Source organism: Drosophila gunungcola, unplaced genomic scaffold (genome assembly GCF_025200985.1).
Source record: "Drosophila gunungcola strain Sukarami unplaced genomic scaffold, Dgunungcola_SK_2 000001F, whole genome shotgun sequence".
NCBI classification, from domain to species: Eukaryota; Metazoa; Arthropoda; class Insecta; order Diptera; family Drosophilidae; genus Drosophila; species Drosophila gunungcola.
The window spans coordinates 5,729,033-5,750,376 of NW_026453197.1; the positions used below are offsets into that span (position 1 = coordinate 5,729,033).

The window sequence follows — 21,344 nt, forward strand, 5'->3', positions numbered from 1 at the left end:
AAATCGGCTTTTACTTAACCACTTCCTTTCAATTTGTTATTTAACAAATGTGTGTTGATTAATGCTGCAGTATAAGTTAAAGGTGTATAATATATAAAATATACCATTTTAAAAGGAAATACCTGGTTGGCATAAATGCAGGCCCATTAAATAATTACCATCTGTTATTCACAGCATGGGAGTTTTCACTTAATAAAGGAAATGTTATATTTTATTATCGCTTATTAGCCAAATATATTCCTATGGATTTCTATTAAATTTAGCCCACATACTAAGTTCATAGCTTGTACAAAAGCTGTCCATCCGTTTTGAAATGTAGCTGTCCAAATGGATTTTATGCACTTGACTTGGCTTGACTGACTGGCGGACTGACAGCCCGGGCAAAAGTTCATTAAATTAATTAATGGAAAGTTCTCGAAAATGCATTTCCGTGAGTATCATGTGGCCGATGGAATAAGCCATATCTGGAGCTCCTGCCCAAATGCAGTCAAAGGCAGTGGCAGGCCAGATCTTAAGGCTTAAGCCCCTTTGCCTTTTCGCCCCCTCCCGCCGGCACTTGAGCCAGCTCACTTTAAGTTCCGACTCCTTGCCAAATCCAATCCAATCCAATCCCGACATGCCACCAACATGCGTATCCTAGGCGCTGCAGCCGAACAATGAACCACCGCAGGGCAGCACCACATCCATTTCCCGCCCCCCCCTTTCAGTCACCACCCCTGCTCGGCAACAACAATAGCTGCTCTTCAGCGGCTGCCAGCAAGTTCAGCCACTCCTCTAACCGAAACACTCCATCCGAACCCCGCAACTGAACAGAAACCCCAAACTGAGCCGCGTGATGCATTTGATCTGAAACCAGTAAAATGGCAGTGTGCGCGGGGTGAGGAGTTCCTTTCAGGCACGGCAAGTACTTGAACTCCACAAGTTGGGCTCGCTTCACTGGTTAACTTATTTCTTTGCTTGATTTTGCAGTCTTACAAAGCGATTTGCCAGTTTGATCAAATTTCCTATTAAATTTTAGTGTTCTATTTACAGTTTTAATAATGACATGGATAGATTTATAGAAGTGCAGAAAAAAAAGTTTTGTTTTTTTTTTAAAGCAACCAAAACCTTTCTGTTTTAACTTAACTAGATTAGATATAAAAATATTATATTATATATATATATATATATATCAATATCTCGAAGAATATTAAAAAAGATAGTGAGAAAGTTTTAAGCTGAAAGCTTTAAATCTAAAAGAATAGTTTACATAGAAACGGACGGACATGGTTAGATCGATGCTGATCAAGAGTATTGGAAATGTATCCTTCACTGCGTTGCCATCTTTTGACTCAAATTATAATACCCTCTGCAAGGTCTTAAAAATAAAATACCAATATTAATGATATTTTCTTTTTTTAGTTTAGTTAAAAAAACAGTGCACTGCCAAATCATATCATAATAATTTTTAATAAAATTATAAGCAAAACTGTTATTACTCAAGACTTAAATTTTAATTAGATTCTTCCATTTAAAGTTGATGTATCTTCTCTGTTACTGCCAGGGAAATTAATTACGACACACGCGCTGGGGCAGACAATGCATTCTCAATTGTAGAAGTTTCTCGTTCACCTGCCGACTCCTTCTTTCTTGAACTAGTTGCTTTCCAGGGCAAATATTAATTTTGCCACCTATGGCTGTGGTTTTCGCTGCGTTTGGCATTGTTCGGGACCGTGGCCACAATGCGAAATTGTTGATGGCTGGGACAAGAGCCCACAGCAAGGGCAATAAAAACAAGCAGCGGGTGATCTACTCAAAGACCAACTTGGAAATAGAGCTAGTGCTTCGTAATCAAATCAGGTTGCATTTAAATGCGTGTTGAGCTTATTCAAATCTACTCCAAACGTCTGCACTCGCCACCAATACACATGCTCATGCCCAATTCCATTCCCATGAACTATCACCTCACCGGAAAGAAAGCATTGTTCTGGCATTGTTCCATTTGAACCTAAAACGGATGGAGAGGGGATGAAGTCAGAAAAAATTTTGTATCTTTCAAACTCCAAGTGGAGAAGTGTTTTAGAATGGCTTACGAATTACAACTAAAATATACATTTTTTGTGGCTTAAAAATATTAACAAACTATTTTTTTGGGCCAGATTCAGCGATTGAAAAAAAAATCGCTCAGAAAAGAGTTTTTGACATGAAATACGTACACATAAAAATATTTTAAAATATTATAGCTAATTTATAAAAAAAAAATTATTATAATAATTATTATTATTATTATTATAATTATTATTATTATAATTATTATTATTATGAATCTTATATATATGTAATACAAATTTTAAATTAAATCCGAATCGAATTGTTCGAAATTTGGTTGGAAAAGAAGTCTGTAACACCCCGGATCTGCAATAAATTTAAACAAATACAAGGCACAAATTTTTGATCGCCAACTGACGTTGTTTTCTGTTGATTTTCCGTACGTGCCTTAACCACCAATATAAGCTCAACTGTTTTGTCCTGCGTCCTTACGCCCAGGTCCTTAGTGCTTAGTCCAAACCGGACTCGGCATAATCTCGCACGTAATTTGTATGTATGCGACAGAAATGTCCGTTGCACCTGTCGCCTAACCTTGTCTTCCTTTCCCTTTTCCTTTTCCTTCCCCTGATCCCGCCCCTCTCCCATTTTCCATTTTCCGGGCTCTGTCTGCCCCAAGCAAAACTATTGTCTGGCCAAGTTGTTGACAGGCACGTTGACGTCATTGTTTCGTAATTTGTATCCTTAGCTGGCGCATTAGAGCTTAGTTTATGTCCCCCTGTAACCTTTGGAGATCTTGCCAAGAACTGAAAGATTTGGGTGCAAACATGTTTTACTATACTTTGTTTCTGTCTCTTTTATGACTGGCTGAGTTTAAGCAATGATAATTGTTTGACATTTAAAAAACACACACACTGCCTATGAGTTTTTTCGGTTCCCAGGTATTCCGTGTTTTTTTTTGGATATGCTGCTCATTCAATTGTTAATTTAGGATTTAATTTAAGTTTACGAGCTGTTTTGTGAAAGTATAGCAACCCTTCATATTTTGAACATCATCTTTAAAAAGCGAAATTCGAAAAATTGCGTTAAGATCACAAATGCCATTAATTTTACTCTTTTGCCCTTCTGAATTCCTACTGTGGAATCAGTATAAAATAATGATATTTCTTTAATAATATTTTTTTGTGCTGTTTCTGTCATACACTGCGTATGATTAACTGAGTATTGTGACATTCGGAGTAAAATTTTGGTGGTGAGTTGGATCCCAAGAATAAATACATTATTAATATTGCTACAATGTTTAAATGTTTAATTAACTCAGTGCATTTAATTATGTTTATTATATATTGATTCATTTGCTGTATTTGTCATTCAATGCGTATGATATATATTGTGCCATCTGGAATAAAATTTTGGTGGTGATTTAGTGAATAAATACAAATTAAATTTTGTGAAAATATAAATAAATGCGCATTTATTTATGTTTTAAATACAATTTATTTATTTTACATAATTAATTAAAGAAAAACTCAAGGATATGCAATTAATCTTGACTTGCTTTCCTAAGTGAAGCTTAAAAACATGTAAAAAATGTTATTCCCAAATATGTCAACCGGAGGCATATTTAATAGTTTTCTACGGAGAATGGCAAAAATGCCTGAATTTGTCTGCCATTTACATGCTCAAAGTTGCTCAAAAGCTAAGCGGCTTATGCCAGCCAGGAACATGAAAATGGGGCTCAGTCAGACAGACAGTCTGGCCGAGAGCTAAGTGCCGGGGAAATGGGACCCAGGACATTGGACCCTGGACCTGGGACCCCGAACCCTGGACCTCACATACAGTACATTCGTATCGATGGGAGACGCTGAAAAAATGCATCTCGTGTTCATTTGTGGCGGAAATAACTTTTTGAAGCTGTGGGGCCGCATTTTACCTGGCTGCCAGCTCTCCTTTGTCGGGCTTACACTGCAAAAAAGGGCATTCGTGCTGTGAAAAAAACTCAAGCGAGTGCTCTGAGTGGCAGAGAAGTAAAGTCCATTACTATTAAAAAAGTTTTTTTAGAGCGACCATGGAAACTTTGTTTGTGGGGCCTAAGCAACAAGATGACATCAAAGTTCTGTGAGCTTAATGTAATGGCAAGTGTGGGGAGCTGTGGGCGAAGTGGCCGGCTGTGGAACTTCCCTCACATGTTTAGCTACTGTCGAAAGATAACTCCGGCCCGCTTCCTGGGGCAGCCTTTGGCAACTTTGTTGCACAATCGAGTACAAAATTCACTCGACTGGATTAAAAGATTACCGAGCAGATTATGAATCCTGTGGGCGGAGGAAAAAAAATGGCAAGGGAAGGCGTGTAAAAAGCCGATCCCTTTAGGTTGCTGCAAGTTTGGCTTTGAAGGGCACATCTTCAATATGTTGGTTGAAAATGTTCTCCCCTTCTGTCAATTGCAGTTACCCAATTCGATTTCAATTTCACCGCTAACCCTTTCCCTCCCAAGCTCCGCGAATTTTCGACCCTCATTTAACGCGTTGACAATTTTTAATTTTTATTTAAAAACTTTTACCTGGCCAACCCTCAATTCAAATCAATTTTTTTCAGCTTCTCACCTCGCCAAAGCCCGTCCGAAAAAAGTTGTTTTGCTCATTAGAAATTCCAAAAGGTTTTTCCCTCTTCCGGCCACCACAACAAACAGCAAACTTTGTGCATTAATTTCATTGCTCGGACAGAAGCTCAAGCTGGGAAAACTCAGAATGACAAACCCTCCAAAGAGTTTTTCAAGGAAAAAAGTTTTCGATTAAGTTGTGTTTCTTAAAATTTTTTGCCAAATTTCCTTGTAAGCTGTCAGAGATTTTCAGCTTGTAAATTGTGTGCCCAATGCTTTCTCTTGCTGGGTAAATGAAGTGCGCAGATTGTTTACTTAGGGCACAGGTTGTAAAAGGATTACCAGGGGACAGTCGAGGGTTTGAATTGCTAATGTTATCAGACAAATTGTTTAAAGGAAAGGACGCCTAGTGGTTGCGATATAAATGAAATACATTATATTAAAAAGTTAAAAAGTTTATTATAAAAATGAACTTGTAAATGTTATAGGCTTAGAAATAATGATGGTTAGGTTTGATATATTGTAAGAGTAAATATGAGCTTTTGGAGATATATGTATACGATAGCTTAATTAAGATACGTCATACACGATGTATATATACAAAATTTGTATATCTCCGCAAGTAAAAGTTATTAATTGAGAGCTGTTTCCATAAGTTTGTACTAACAGTGTTGAAACATTGAGATCCTTTTAATTTCTTCAAGTTTAAATTTAAATTTTAACATTAATCAATCTTTGTATTTAGTTTTCAGATTATTCGCCACCTTAAATTTGTATATTCCTAAAAGATTGAGTGCCACTGTTGACTGGGTGCCCTGTGTCCTGCGCCTCCATTTCTGATTAAGCCCCTCCGTAAATCCCCCTTTTTTTATCCTTCAGCCATTTCAGGGCCATTGACATGGCTGACTGCCATCGATGACCCCCGGTTCTGACCAGTTGCGATGGCTGTTGGCCAGAAGCGTTTTTGACAGCCACTCGAACGGGAGAAGCGGTAAAAAACGCACTGGACAGTTGGCTTAGGATCCACTCTTTCGGCCTTGCTCCTTCACTTCTCTGACAATCCGCCGAGGACTCGTACATCCCCGGATAAGCCGGGCAAAGTAAATTTCAAAGCCGGTATAAGTTGAGTTTTGTCACGCGCCAGCCGAAAAAATTCCCAAAAACAGAATAAAATTCAATAGGACAGCATCGAATCGAATGGAAACCGAAACCGAAAGCAATGAAATGGAAACCGTGTATGCGAAAGGCGTATTATGTTTTCAATAAAGGTATATGTGGCAGGCACTACAACCACTTTTCCCGGTCCCTATCCCCTCCTGTCATGCAAATCCCCAGCCTGGAAATTTTAACACTTGAGCGACTCTGATCCGTCGTCCTAAGAAAAGCTCCTGGAGCAAACATGAAATATGCCACAATTTTTTGTTGCCGGCCACAGGAATGTTTGTTAATGCCCCCCAACCTGGACCGAAATAGAGAAAGAAACTGCCGAGCCCCAAGGCAAATAAATAACGAAACCCGCTCTCGCAACATTTCAGCAAATAATCGCATAAAGCATTTCGGACTGCCCAGCTGCTGGATCGCATATGATGTGTGGTCGTGAGGGGAATTTTTCGGTTGGCGCGATGGGGATTTGGAAGCATCGCCATTGTTTGCTAAGCGATTTGGTTTTGGGTCGCTTTTGTTGCCGGCATTAACTGCGGTTTCCGCCCAAAGTGGCGAAGGACCAAATACCTCTTTGAAGTGAACGGACACAAGCGAACATCAATTTTTCATGCCTTGGAAATAGAAAACTCTGATCTGGATAAGAACAAAAACCGTTTCAGAAATCCACTAGATCGAGGAATAACTAAATTAATTGGTAAACTAAGTGGCAAAGAATAAACAATGTTTGGGTAACATTTTATTTTCACAGACTTATATAACTTTGTACTATTTCGAAGATTATGCATTTATATTATAGGTTACTCGTAAAGTAAAAGAGTATGTTGTATTCTTTGAAAAGTAAAAAAAAAGTAAAATATATATATTCTTGATCAGAATCAACAGACAAGTCCGGCTGTCTGTCCGTCTGTCCGTCCGTCCGAAATTTAAGATTTGACATGCAAGTGTAAAGTGTGTAAAGTGTAAATTTAAAAGTGAAAAATTGAATCTTTAACTTTCGAGAGGAATTTCTTTAGTTGTATCTGATTTTTAAATTAAATTTCTATCAAACTGCTCGTATTAAAAAACTTTGGTTTGATTTTTTGGCATTGCATGGAAAAGCAACAATATTTATAAACTTAGTTATTTTGGGCTTGTTAAAAACTGTTAACTGTTTCCATTTTCCCCAGCCTCTTATTTTCGTTTACGTAAATTTTGTAATAGATTAGGCAGACTCAGCGCACAGGAAGATTTCCTGACTGGCCTCAAGGGGTTTCCTTTTATGTGAGTGGGAGGGAAATCAACACGTAAAATTCCAATTAATTCCGCTTAGCTAAATAAATCGTTTCAACGCAAAACACAAACTGATCATAAAACTTAATAACCAAAGGCACTCGAGTCTCAAACCCAAAAACACACACATGAGCACACAGATACAGGCACGCAAACTGGCGCAGGGATAATTGGCCATGTATGCGTTGTGTAAACAGTTTTTTGGGCTATTTGCTTATCGGCAGAATTGCAAGTTTGTGCGGCAAACTTTTTGTGCTGATTAATAAGAAAGTCTTTTGGGAGGGAAAGCGAGTGGTTGGATGGAGGGCTGGGTTATAGCCAAAGAAATTGAGACATTAGCCAGCTGGGCACGCGATTCCGATTCCGATTCGCATCTTTGGGCACATCGCAAACTCATAAATCCAATTGAAAGTGCTTAGCTTTGATTTTCGCTCTCAAGCCCACTGCCGGACTACCAGCTATGTATATAGTATATATCTAATATGGACTGGCTTATCCCCAGCTAGCCACGGAATAAGGCCATGGCCCTTCCCTCCGCCAATCGACCCCCACTTAGGGTTTAGTTTGGCTCGGATCGGATCGGTGCGTACGTGTTAGTTTTTATGCACGGCTTTTTCAGCACTTGGACACTTGAGTGTCGAGCTCTACGTGCCGCAATTCCCATCGACAGAGTTATCAGAACATGTCCATATATTGATAAATGCTCAAAGTGAGGAATACACCGGCAAAAAAAAATGTTCAAGAGTAATTAAAAAAAATTATTTAAATTATCTAAATTAAGTCCTACAAACCTTTTAAGCGACGGTTATTTAAGCTTTTAATTTACTTATTAAGTCCGTTGCTATACCCATATACCCATTTAATCGTTACAAAATTTAAAAATTCCGTAAAATAAAATATAGAGAATTTCATCCACTTAAAAGTTAACATTTATGTTTCTAACTTGTGATTTTAGATTCCTAAATTATGGTTAAAATTATTTTTATAGTTATAGCTTTTACAATATGTTACTAATACACCCAAGAATCACATTTTAAGGTGCTGCGAAATTCGAAGGAATGTTATTAAAAGCTATCACTGAATATTGTATAAAAATTCCGTTCCTTTTATTTATTTTTGGAATTAAAAATAAAGTAATGATTAAATGACAGGCGTTACATTTGTTTTGATGGAATAATTATTCAATTCAATATATTTTTATAAATACGTTTTAGGGGTAAAATTGCAATTTCGATTAGCATGAAAAAAGTGAGTTCCATTAAAGAAAGATTGTGATAAACTACATACATGTAAGGTATAGTAAAGCTCTATACAACACACCATTCTATTGCAGTGTAAGTCTAACTAACCCCTGCCCAACATCCCCTCCCCCTTCGAATAGAACAAATATTTAGCTGTATGCCTGCCGGCGGTGGAAATTAAGTCACGTCGTGGCAATCGCGCACAGCAGTTGAAAGTTTTTCCAAGCCGCCGACAGAGAGAGTGAGCGGGATAGGGCGATAATCGTAGTGAGCGGGACGGGGCGATGGTTTGAATGGAGGTTGTTTGGCTGCGTGGAAAATGGTTTTGGCAATCTTGAAAGCGAAGCGAATATTGAAATGCCATTTCCAATGCAAATGCAGAATGGCAAAATTAATGATGTTCATTTCCTGCAGCCAGTTGCAGCCCACCACCCCGGAAAGCGCCCCCTCTCCCCTGTAAGCCCTTCAACCGACGGCTTACAGGAGAATTATGATTGTGAAACAATAGACTTTTCGCCATGGTCTGGAGGCCGAATCGTTTGCTGCAGGCGGCGTGCAACAAGATTTTCGCATTAAGCTGAAACAGTCAGCCCCCCTTTTAGCCACCCATGGCAGGCCATTACCATTTTCGGTTAGCTGCAGTTTTGCGTTGCAGCTGACGGCGTCGTTTTTGTTTCTTTTGTTTCTCCTACTTGGCAATTTTGTATGCACTTTTTACCACTCCGCAGAACCACCCATTTACTACCCATCAACCACCAACTTCCCCTTCCCCAGTCACCGTTTCTTTCCGCTGTTGTTTACATTGTCACAGTTGCTGCTTTTCCTTGCATTCGAAGTTTGGTCTGTTCCGAACCGAGCTCTGGGCCCGGCTTAATGTTTTTGCATTTTATTCGCATCCCCCAGCTGCACCACCCCCTCCCTGTATTTGCCTTTTCAATTCCCCAGCCGTAAAAGACATTCGCTGCATTTGCTTAATTGCCCGAGATGGAACCATTGGATGGTATCAAATGGAGTTTCGCACAAGGTTATTTTAGCTGGCTAAACGTTTGCAGTCCTGTCGAATTTCATATTCATTTTTTACTCATAATATCCAATAAATATTTAGGTTTATCATAAGATATTTCAAGAAAATATTAAAAGACAAGATGGAAACTTTGTAGTCGAGCGCCTCGGTACCCATTATTAATTTCAGAAATTAATAGTATTAAACCGCTGTCGGCACTCAAACATTGATCAATGGTTTCCTAAATAGCCTAGAAAATATACAACGAAAATATCCGATTCTGTGCCAGTAAATAGAGTCGTAAATCTTTTCTTTGATAATTAAGCTAAGACCTCCATAACTTACTCATCTGCAACATTCGTTTTAAAAATCTTAATTACTATTTTACTGCGTGACAGGTAGACATAACTCATGATTATCGCTACAACTAAAACGCTTTATAAAGCCACCGATCCGTGGAAGAACCAAGCAGTTGTCAGAAAGAAACCATGGCATTTTTAGTTTTCGCAGCGATTCTTCTAATGTCCAACGGGATCCAAAGCCAGAAAAAGGTGTTTCTGGATCCGATAACAAAGCTAAACGATATTATCACGGCCCGCTTAGAAGAAAGCCTTCACGATTCAAGGACCGGAGAGTTTCCTTCTCAATACATAAGCCTTCGGCGAGCAGCCAAGCTTCCAATTTCTCAACTGGACGAAAAAATCAAGGCATTCAATATGTTCAGACTTCTGCAGAGGAATGACGAATACCTTGGTGCAACTAAGGCGCCAGCAACTCAAAATGGAGCTCTGTCCGAAGAAGGACCTGCCCTTCGACAGCAGTTCAACCAGTTCGAAAAGAAAATCATTCGTCTTCTTAAGAGGCTCGGCATCTATGATAACTTTACTGCACGCGTTTTCAATGCAATCTTCAGCGATGAGTCGCAGCTAAAAAAGCTAAAAAAGAAGCTCGATGATTTGGACAAACAGGAACGGGACGCTGACAACGACACCTTGTGGGAATATGTATTTGAACTTTTCTGAGCCTAAGCTGCGATTGGATCAATTGTTTTATTTTAGATTTTAATAAATCTTATATTTAGTTTGCAAAAAAAAGTTTTAAAAAGCTATTGTCTATTTTCTATTCTCTGGTGGGCCTTGGTAATATTAAAAAATTTTTTCTAAATTGCCCATGACTTTTTATGGAAGGTTCAACTGTTCAACAACTAAAAATAATACTTTTGTCAAAGCGAAATTTATAGAGATATTTTGACTTTAGGTGAACATTAAACTCACTTCAATCTGCACACCTTTGTCCATCGCAGTTCCATAAAAACTTGTACTCCTGACATGTGTAATCTCAGTGCGCTCTCAAATTATGCAATTAAATAGTGAAACATTTTGGGGCGCAAAGTTTGCCTGAGCTCGTCGCTCAACCTTCAGTCTTTTTTTTTCCAGAAAACTCACTCAACACTCACTTAGCAGCATGAATAAAATTAAACTCACGGCGCAAGTTATATTTTTGGCAGCAACAAAAAACTGCAAAAAACAGAAAAAAAGAAAAAAGGCGAAACATACGAAACTTATAGCAAGTTGGGAATATTTCAAATACTGAATGAATTTTGCACATATTTCAAACTTGATTTCTTTTTCTCCGCTTTCCGCTCCCCGCTCCACGTTGGAAAAGTTTGCGTGGCAAGGCAAGTTTTTCCCCGTTTAGTTGTTGTTGGTGTTGATGTTTCACTTCTCAATTCTACTTTTAATTTCTGGCAAAGAGAAGCGGCTGCAAAATAAAAAAGAATAAAACACTTTGATGGCAAAGTTGTTATGGCGCTACTTTTTAAAAGAGCGACTGAGGGGAGTGTGTGTCAAAATTAATTAATTTCATGATTTATGCACGAAAACTTTTGCAAGGAAGCTTTCGACGGGAAAAACACTGCACTGCGGGTTAAGTGGTGCTAATGCTGGCCCATTGACCACTGGCAATACACCAACAAAGACCCACACCCAATGAAAAACTAAAAACTAAACCGAAATAGAGCAACTGCCTGCTAAAACTAAACAGGTCACGTCGCCGCCCAGCAGAATATTTCCCCAGCTAGCCAAATTCTCCAAAACTGCCACCGCCTTCGGTCAAAAGTTCGAGTCCCAAAAAACTCAACTAGCCAACAGTTGTTTCCCAGCACTTGGAAAAGCATAATTGGAGAAAACATGTTTATTTAAGGAATCTATTTATAAATATTTCACTAATATATAAAATATTGAATGATAAATCTTTATTATCAAGTTGATTTTTGAAAAATTATTTTACTGTCGTACTTCTGTTTTGATATTTAACCCAAACAATTTTTGGAACTTCAAATATTTTGAATAAATGGTTTGCTGTAATAAATGACAATTAAAAATATTTTTCCTATGCTTTGATTAAATTAATTTGATTTAATACTTAGATATACTCTTTAATTTAAATATTATATTTATTAAACAACATTTATTTTTGTTTTCTGTATTCTGATACTCAAAAAAAAGGGTTTGTATTTTTTTTTAAGTGAGCGGCTAATGCCCTTGCATTTCTGGCTTCTGTTGTAGGTGTGAACATTTATTTCAACACCATTCCTCTGATGAGAGCGCTTTCAGCCGCCTCACTCCCCCTTCTATCTTGATTGGCAAAGTTGAGTTTTGGGTTTTCATTTCCATTTGGTTCTCCCCGCAACCCCCGCCTCCTGACCTGCTGTGGAAATCCTTTCGGCTGCTTATCGTTTTTGCATTCATTTGTTTTCAATTGTAATTAATCTTGGCCAGAAAAGTTTTCTTTTGACATTTTGTGGCTCCCAGGGCCCTCCTTGACTTCGGCCTTAGTTTGCCGGGCTTTTGTATTGTCCTGACAAACTTATCCGTGTTGTTCTTGGTTTTTTGGGTTGGGTGGCTGTGCAACAACGTGTTACTGTCACAATTAAAATTAACTTTCTTCACTAATTGAAAAGTGTCAAGTATAATTTCTTTAAAACTCCACAAAAAGTTAGTTTTTACAATTTCAACCAATAAATTGTCTTGCAACTAATGATTATAATTAATTGTCTTGTATACCAATATTTTAAAAATGTTTGATGGGAAATAAATATGATAAAATGCAACTTCCATAGTAGCACAAACAGTGTAAGTTAAGAACAAGAGGTTTGTAAAGAAAAAAAAAAGGTTAGTTTAGATCACAAAAAGCATATATTTATGCAAGTCTATATTTGTATTGGTACTTAACTTAAATCCAATTTTGAAATATATTTCAATTTAACATACGTTACAATAATCAGGTAATTTAAAGTATTTTTATTCAGTTGGTTTAATTTATCTCAAAGTTTTTAAATTGTAAAATATTGTATAACATTGCAGATACAGAGATAGATAAATTTGAAATACTTGTATGAACGCATACATATGACAGTCGTTTAAACACCATCAAAGTTGAATATTTGTAGACCAACCTTCAGGCAGCTTAATCAGGCATTAACAAATACATTAGTTCGGAATCTTACGCAATCTTTGCTGGGGGCACATGAGCGATTTTCATAATCCATGGATAATAAGTAAAGCAGGGGGGTTTGAAAGTATTTTGCATTGCATTAATTGAAAATTTTGCCACATCAAAGGGCATGAAAAAGCCGCGAAAACATGGAAAACTCAAACCAGTGCATTTCCCGCCCCTCCCGAAGCCAAAGAGATTTACCCGCAAAGCTGCAACCGCTCGAGAACTAATTACACTAAAGTGTCAAGTACGAGAGAGTGAGCCGAACTGCAGGAAAGTGCGCAAAGTAATGCAAAGTTTGCTGTCGAAGCCAGCCAGCCATAAGTAATGCCGAACTTTGATATAATAATTTATAAGAATATTTGCAAATTCCAATAGCGGCGAGGAAATATTTTCGACCGAGATGCCCGAAAGTATGCAATGGCAAATGCACTCGCAGCTGCTCGACACCGAGCGGCAAAAGTATGCAGCCGGGACGATAACACAAATCTGTTGGGGGTGTGCTACCGGAGGAAGTCGAAACTTTGCCCGGCGAGAAAACTTAATCCAAGACCCGAGAGCCCAAAGTCAAGCAAACAAACAAATGCCGTGGGTACGGAGTTGAAGTCGGGGAAGTTCTGGGTCCCGATTCCCGGGTTCTTAAGCTGCCATTCATCAGTTTCGACTGGCCAAGTATTAAGGCATTTGCTCTAATGAATGCGGTCGCGCATTTTTAAACGCCCACAAAACTATCCATGGGGTTGAGTTTGTGGGATTGGTGATTGCCCACGAAGTTTGCCAAAAGGAAAGTTTCCACTTATTCGAAACACGTGCAAATTTATGCTGGCCGCTTTCGGGTTTGCATTCCCTGTAATTTGATTTAGTTGAGTCCATTAAGAAATACTTGTCCAAGCCTAAAAACTAGAAAAAACAATTTACTTTGGTAAAACTACAAATAATCATATGATTTGAAATATATATCTATGAAATTTATATGTTTAGTTAATCATACTTTAAATTATAGGGGAGAGGTCAAAGTATTAGGACGGTCTCTAATTTGGAGAGTCAACCTCATGCAAATTTGTTTACCAAATTACTATAAAAAATGAGCAAAAGGTTAAATGATTAATTTTTACTATCCACAAACAAATAAAACTTAAAAACAATTAATATTTTCCTAACATTCAGACCGTCTAAGGTCAATGCCACAACTAGGAGAAGTTTTCTAAACAAAAATATTAAAAAAATATATATAAATAACTATCGGATATTTAATGTTGTACATACATAGACAAGGTATTTACATTTTCGTAACTTTTGTGCACCAAAGGGACTTAGCTGCTGATAATTATTTGACCAGAAAACCGGCAAAGGGTCATATTAATAGAGACAACTAAAGTGGCTTGAACATGGCCAAAGGCTATATATTTACTTTGTGTTTTCCCCTTTTTTCTCGGCGCCCTATGTTCCCTAAAATTTAGCTGGATGTAAAATGGCAATAACAAAAGGTTTAAGGAACTCTCAGTCATTGACTTTGAGCTTGACACTCAAAGTGCCCTGAATAATTACAAATTTATTATTTTATTTATTTTTAGCCTTTTTCGGATCCCTAACAATGCCACTTGCTGGGGGATAAAGAAAGATCTTTTGTTCCGAGTTATAGGGAAGGGGAGAAGAAATGAACTTGACGGGATGATGTATGATCGATGAATAGCAATGGAAAGCTGTGTGGGAAATCTTCCATGTGGGCAGAAAGGCACACGGAAAACAGAAAATTTTGAGACTGGGTATTTTTAATTTAATAAAGTATAGACTTTTTTCCAGATTTGTAATAGAAAGTCATAAAATCTATATTAAAATTAAACGTTTTTTGTATAACTCTTAGAATACAAGTACAACAGCGATTTAAAAATTTGGGCATAATTTAATGCGATTTGTATTTTCCAAATACAAAAATTGACACTCTCAAAAAAAAAGGAAAAGCATTCTGCATTATATGTAATTTATAGAATGCAATCCAAATGGGTCATATCCACACCCATTAATCCCCCGAGCAATATTCAAATTGTTCGAGCAGCGCAGCTAAATTAGATTGCCACCCACTTAAGTGTCTACTTATAGAGCCTGTCAAACTAACGGCCAAACTAATCCGCCTGACAACATGTCACAGGAAAATAAAAATAATAAGATGAAACTCACCTAGATGGCGGGTAAACACTGGACCATCCGAATGAGTAAAAAAACAACATATGTTCTATTATGGTTTTGGTTTGTTTGCGCTTGGACAGCTCGTAAAAGCTGCAAATCGATCGGAGATTGCTGATACTGAGAACCGAGGAATTTCGGCATTTTACTCTGATTTTTCAATGACGTCCGCTTTTTCCTTTGCCCCTCCGGTGGCGAATGGTGACAGTTTTCCGCAAAAACTTGAGAAATTAAACAGAGCAGCAAGTGCAGTGAGAGAGGAGCGTCAAATTAATTTGTGTTTTGATTTAAATTATGGTCAACACGACCGGTTCATCGGCCACTCCGCTGCCCCGGAAAATTCAATTAAATTCTAAATAAATACACCTTGTATAATTTTTATTTCTAAAATATTATTTATACTTTTAATTTATATTCCGGAATAAATAACGACGGGTCCGCTGGGCGGCTCCATGGACTGTCAAGTCGATCGGCGTGGATCGCCGTGGCAGTGCCATCTTGAACGTTCCGCCAGCCCCACGCGAGAAAATCGCGCGCATCGTCGTCGCCGCCGCTTCGTCGCCGCCCACTCGCATTTTCACTTTTACACGCCAGAAGAGAAAACACATAGATATAAAGTGCAATATATATGAAATAATATTTTTTGTGGCCCAGTGCAGTTTTTTTGGAAATCATGTCACTTGCAGTGCCTGCTCAAAAGCGGGGAAATTCTAGCCATAAAAGTGTATAGGGAAGTGTAAAAGTGCCAACTGATCTCAATAATTTAAAAAATGTATGTAGAGTACAGCAAAATATATGCAAAAATATTATTTTAAATTTTAATTAAATGAATTGAAAACAAAATGTTGTATAGAAACAAGATTTATATATTTAACAAAATGTCCTTAGTAAAATGCTTCTCAACCAAACTACAAAAATAAAAAAAAATAATATTTAACGTTGAATTTCCATACAAAATATACATCTATAAACTTTTTTTAATGTCTTAAAAATAACACAAAGTCAAACAATAAATATTTATTTATTTCAAAAAGTTTTACAAGAAAGTATAAATAAATCGATTATTTCAGTTCGAGAAAACACAATAAATACCGATTGTCCTAGGTATAAATAAAAATTTCAAGCTTACTGAGAAAAATGTATAAATATATGATAACAAAAAAAAACCTTGTTTTAAAGCAATTATTTACTTACCCAGTAAATTGCGAAAAAAAATATAATTATAATTAAATACATCTCATGTGTTGTAAATTTGGCTCGTTTATTGTTTGTTGATTGTATCTGCAGCGCGTCGTGTGCGTATTTGTATCTGTATCTAAAAGTGGTGTATCTTCGAGTGCGTTCGCATTGCGGAATCCAAGAGAGATTTGACCTCGCACTTCACCCATCAAGTGAATTCATTTGTCGCTCAACTCACGCGATCCACGGTCTCCTCGTCATCGGTCGTGTGTCTTCTGGGATCTTGGATCTTCGCAAACACAATCACTCGAGCAATTTGTCACACAAAAGAAATCATTCTAGTCCACGGAAGTTCTGCCACATAACTAGAGCCAATTGCCGTTGAAGTAAGTGAATTGCTAAGTGGAACCTATTCGGCTAAACATAAGCCACTTAAACTTGAAGAAATTCCAGCTGATATTTGGGGAACAGATTTTCGGGATATTCTGCCGGTCACATTCAATATTTATTACCCCCTGAACGCCCAACATGTGGGCCACATTGCAACAAAAATAGCCGGCATTGAAATGAATTTAGCGAAAACACAAAAAATCGGAAAATAGATCGTGGAAAAATAGGAAAAACATAGATAGCCATGAGAGCCATCCGAAAATAAGCAATAGAAAAATTATTAATTAGTTTTTGGACAAACTCTCGGGCTTGTGTTGTGTTCGACAGCTCCGTTCCATTAGAATTGCTATATATAGGCCATTGGTCCATAAATCTTGCGCATCAAATTCAAATAAAAGAAACCGATTTAAGTTATGGTTCACGATTCGCTTGTTTATAGTGCGATGCCGTTGACAATTTTTATTTGCTTAGAGGTGGGTGCGCATGAATTTATGCCGATCCCCAGTCAGCTGTTGTCCAGCTCGGGTCCATAAAACGGCATCCAATTAGCAGACGAAACACAAATAAACGCGCACACAAAACCCACTGGCCGGGCAGATGACCCCAAAAACTAAAGCAATTTGTCAGGGTTTCGGGATTGGTTTGGGCTTCCTCGGCTTCCATTTTCCATTTGCCATTGCCCGTTGACCGTATTCGTATACGGTTTTGTCATTACGGTCAATAATTACCGCAAGCATGTCAACCGAAATTATTGCCCAGATAGATTTTCCAACCCCGTTTGCCACACTTCGGTTTAAGTGTCCGGCCATGTGTTGCAGTCAAACCGCAAGGACCCTCCGGTCCTCCCTTGCCCACTCTGCCGGAAATAATTACTCAGCTTGCTTTTCTTTTGAGTGGGCGACGGCGGAGCCAGAGGAAATGGGGCAACTTTCCCCACATTTAATTTATATTATTTGTGCTTCCTTTTGTCTGCCTCGGCCGGCGTCTCTGCTCTCCACCTGCGTTCACCTGGCTTTATTAGTAGTTCACTGTCTGTCGGTCGTTCGGTCCGTCGGTCCATCGGTCTAAGTCACCCGTTCTACCCAAAGCGACCAAACGACCGAGGACTACGACCATGTCCTGGCTCCTGCTGTTGTCGTTATTCAACCACTAAACTGTGTTTTGGCTTTTGTTGCATTTTCAACCGCATTCCTGAGGTTTCTTTTACTTCGATTTTCCAGTTGAGTTTCTAATAATATTATTGGAATTGAAGGGTTCTCGCTGCGACCAGGCTAAAATGTTTGATGTGGGGGAATATTTCGTTTAATACTTCGACTCCACAAACTACTTTAGTTCCGAGTATTTTCTGTTACCGAAATGCCTTGGTGTAAATTATTAAATAACATTTTCCGCTTAACCAACACGCTTACCCGCAGACAATCAAAAGTCTGGCCGAGGACGCCGCCGAATCGTGGCCATAACCGTTGGTCAAATTCAATTCAATATTGATCGCCGTTCGGGCCAGCCCCAAACGGAAAGGCCGAGCAATAAGGACACAAAAAATCGAACTGCAAGAACAAAAAGGGTTACTAGTTGCCATACATGAACACTTCGAGAATATACTTTCAAGCAAAGACCTAAGCTTACGGGGACATGTTTGTTTAAATAATTAAATTTGGTTACTTCTTTAACCGTTTATATAACTCACTACATTTTTAATAGCTTTGTGTATCACGGAAGGTCAATAAATAAAATTGTTTTAAAAACGTTTTTGATCAAATAATAAACATAGGATTTAACCAATAAAACTTTTTAACTGAAAACATAAATCAAACAACATAAATGTTTAAATGTCTGAAAAGAAAAACTTAGAAATTAAATTGTTGAAAGAAAGTTGAAAATATTTTATATATGATTTTTCGCCGTGTAAAAAGGGCAATGAATTGACAGAAGTAACTATCCATATACGGTTACACCAACATATATCTTGGATCTCAATGGCTGACTTTTTATGGCGGCCATTTACTGGTACCCACTGTACCTGTGGGTGGATAGGAGCAGACGTGACCCACTGTGTCTGTCACACAGACACGCGTTGCGGATAGGATTGGATGGGGGTTTTGGGGGGTCTTGGGGGGTTAGGGGCGCCTGGCATCGGAGTAATTGCTCGAGATAAGAATCTCAGATTAGATAAATCGGTAAACAGTTGGGTACAGACGCTAGCTCCCGATAAGCAGTAGATTGGTATCAGAACTTTTGGGTGTACTGCGTTAATTTATATTTGGTTGATTGCAGTGCGTATACACATCTTTTTTGTGTAACTGCTTTAATGGGTGCCTCTGATTAAGTAAATTTACTTGGGCTTCTTTATAAAAGAACGATTAAATAGTCTGGATTAGAAATTCTAATGCTATTTCACATTGTTGACAAATTCTTTGAAAATATGGCACGCAATTCTTATCAACTGATAGTTAGCTGAAGGAAAAATTTTGTGAATGAAATTGAAGAAACTATATAACCTTGATTATATCAAAATAATACATTTAATTATTGTTACTCTTGTGTATTTTTTTATCTGAGCACTGGTCTGAGTAAAAAGCGTCACTTGATTAGTCAGCCTATGTTTAGAATTCTAACTCAAGCCCTGAATAGATAAATGAATTTTCGATTTTTTCTTTTTTGATTCCGGCCGAAGCAGGTAAAAACCAATTGTCCACCCCACAACCCAATAATTATATTCTTGGGAAGGGATTGGAAAGAGACAGACAGACGCTGAGTCGTATGTAAAGTGGCACACATTTACCACTAAATAGTCGCTTATTATAATTTGATGGCACAATGACAAACAAACCCACAAAACCCAGCTTTCCTTCGCCAGCACGTATCGGTTATTTACCGGTTCTATATAGGATTGCTTTCTATATAGTATATAGTGCATAGTATATAGACCATAGACCGGCGAGAGAGTCCATGTTATGGCCACGGCTGAGAACGGCTGTCCGGTCACACGACCCCACAAAGTCACCCACTCGAAACTCATCGATACTTTGGCTACGTGGCAAGCTCATTGGTCTCCATTTTCTCCGTTTTCCCCACGAGCGCTGGTATTTGTGTAATGGCCCTGCAGACACACAGACTGATGGACGGACAAACGGAAAAACGGACAAACGGACCGACAGAGGGATATGTCCGTACATATAAATTCAGAGCGGCCACTCGCATGAGTTTAGTTTATATTTATGAGCATTATAGTGCGGATATATGGAGCGCGAAGTCGAGAGTTGGAAAGTAATTGCAGTGGCTGTTCAAAATCCTTTATGATATTTCCCAGGACTCGGTTGTCGGTTGTCGGTTGTCCGTTGTCGGTCTCGTCATGAGTTTTGGCAGGGAGCGCGGCCTGGCCACCCGAATGTTTGCTGCTGCAGCAAGCGCGGTCTGACGGACGGCACTTCCCCAGTCGATGCACTCGATAAGATAGTCAATTAAAGAGCTCGACAAACCTGTACTATCCGGCGATAGGAAACTCAAACAAAGCCAACTTTTCGACGACTCGACGGTAGCGGGAGAACACCTCTCCGGCCGGAGCAAATGTTTGGGCAGAGAAAACTGAAGCGTGAGAGGCGACCAAGTGAAATTTACCTGACGGCAATCAGCGGGCAATTATGCGATAAGCCCTTATCAGTCTGCAGATAACACTTTTACGAGAGCGAGAGAGTAAAGAGTGAAGAGAATTATGAAATCGGAATAGGAATTTCGGCTCCGTTAGTTGCCCTCCGTTGGCCTCTACGTGCGGTTGTCTCCTTTCTCTAAATTCGATCAGTGCAGTGAGTGTTTTTCATGTTTCCGAGTGACTTACTTGATTGATTTGCCTGATAACTGTAGATAAACATACCCGATATCTGCCCTAGAAACGGTGCTCTTGGCATAAGTTGTGTCAAAATTGGAAATAGTAAAGGGTTTAGAAGAAATCGTATATAACAAAATTGACATTGACAATGTGAGTATACATAAGTCGTTCTCGAATTGCTTACTTTAGTTACACTATATATCACAAAAATTAATTATTATTATTTCTAAGTAATTGCGCCTTTCAACAAATGTTAAATGCTTTTAATCTCAAAAGTAATACACAGGTTTACTTAACATATTAAAGCCACTTATCTTCACCTGTCTTTCCGCAAATTTACCGGGATTAGTCATACTTCTACTGAAGTATGACACTATCTGAAGTTTGTCTGCCACTATAGATAAAGACCTGTTCATCCCCAACTCCAGTGGCTTGGATATGCGTACGAATGTGTACCATATTGTCTCCAAAAAGCAGGGAAAAAAGAAAAACCGCAATAAAGCAAGCTGGCGAACGTATAAAACTCGAGATAAGATAAGGAAACTCGCTCAACAAGTGAATGGGGAAGCCGAGAGAGGGTCGGAATGTGAATCGGACATATGGGACATATGGTACATAGTACATATATGTAGTGTACCGACTATGGCTACAGTTCACAATGCAACCATGGACAAGTGACATCTTTACGAAATGTCAACTGTCAGAGCGACAGAGTGGCAAGACGCTGACAGAGAAAACAACAAGAATCGGGGTCAAAGAGTCCCTGGGCCCAAGAGCACGACCAAGACTCAGTTGCCCACATTTGCATACAATGGGCAAAGTTTGATTATCTCTCGGTTCCGATCCCCACAGCTCAAAGGCAGCTGGGCAAAATATTGTCACTAAAGTTAATTAAAAAACAGCCTGGGGCCCCAGCATGTATCCACATGCACACCCCCACACCCCCACACCCCCACCCACGCACAC

The 21,344-nt window shown here is 38.6% G+C and overlaps 3 protein-coding genes across 8 annotated transcripts in view; 2 read left to right on the forward strand and 1 right to left on the reverse strand.

Moving 5' to 3' along the window:
* The first annotated feature begins 9,789 nt into the window (after nucleotides 1-9,789).
* Nucleotides 9,790-10,329, forward strand: LOC128261749 (uncharacterized). Its single transcript, XM_052995598.1, has one exon. It carries the CDS (start codon nucleotides 9,790-9,792, stop codon nucleotides 10,321-10,323), a length of 534 nt encoding a protein of 177 aa, XP_052851558.1. The 3' UTR covers nucleotides 10,324-10,329.
* Nucleotides 10,330-15,443: 5,114 nt separating this feature from the next.
* LOC128263255 (uncharacterized) lies at nucleotides 15,444-15,589 on the reverse strand. Its single transcript, XM_052998164.1, is given in 2 exon segments — nucleotides 15,444-15,467; nucleotides 15,469-15,589. Coding segments are annotated over 2 exon segments (114 nt in total). The 5' UTR covers nucleotides 15,559-15,589.
* LOC128263253 (CUGBP Elav-like family member 1-A) overlaps nucleotides 15,479-21,344 on the forward strand; it is a 60,645-nt gene continuing 54,779 nt past the window's right edge. For 2 of the 6 annotated variants that reach the window (XM_052998146.1, XM_052998149.1), the window contains exons 1-2: nucleotides 15,486-15,755; nucleotides 16,271-16,548. The gene's annotated coding sequence lies outside the window, so the exon portion shown is untranslated. Of the gene's footprint in view, nucleotides 15,756-16,253; nucleotides 16,549-19,773; nucleotides 20,529-21,344 lie in introns of those variants that run through there. The other 4 variants (XM_052998161.1, XM_052998152.1, XM_052998148.1 and 1 more) reach the window with 4 other exon arrangements.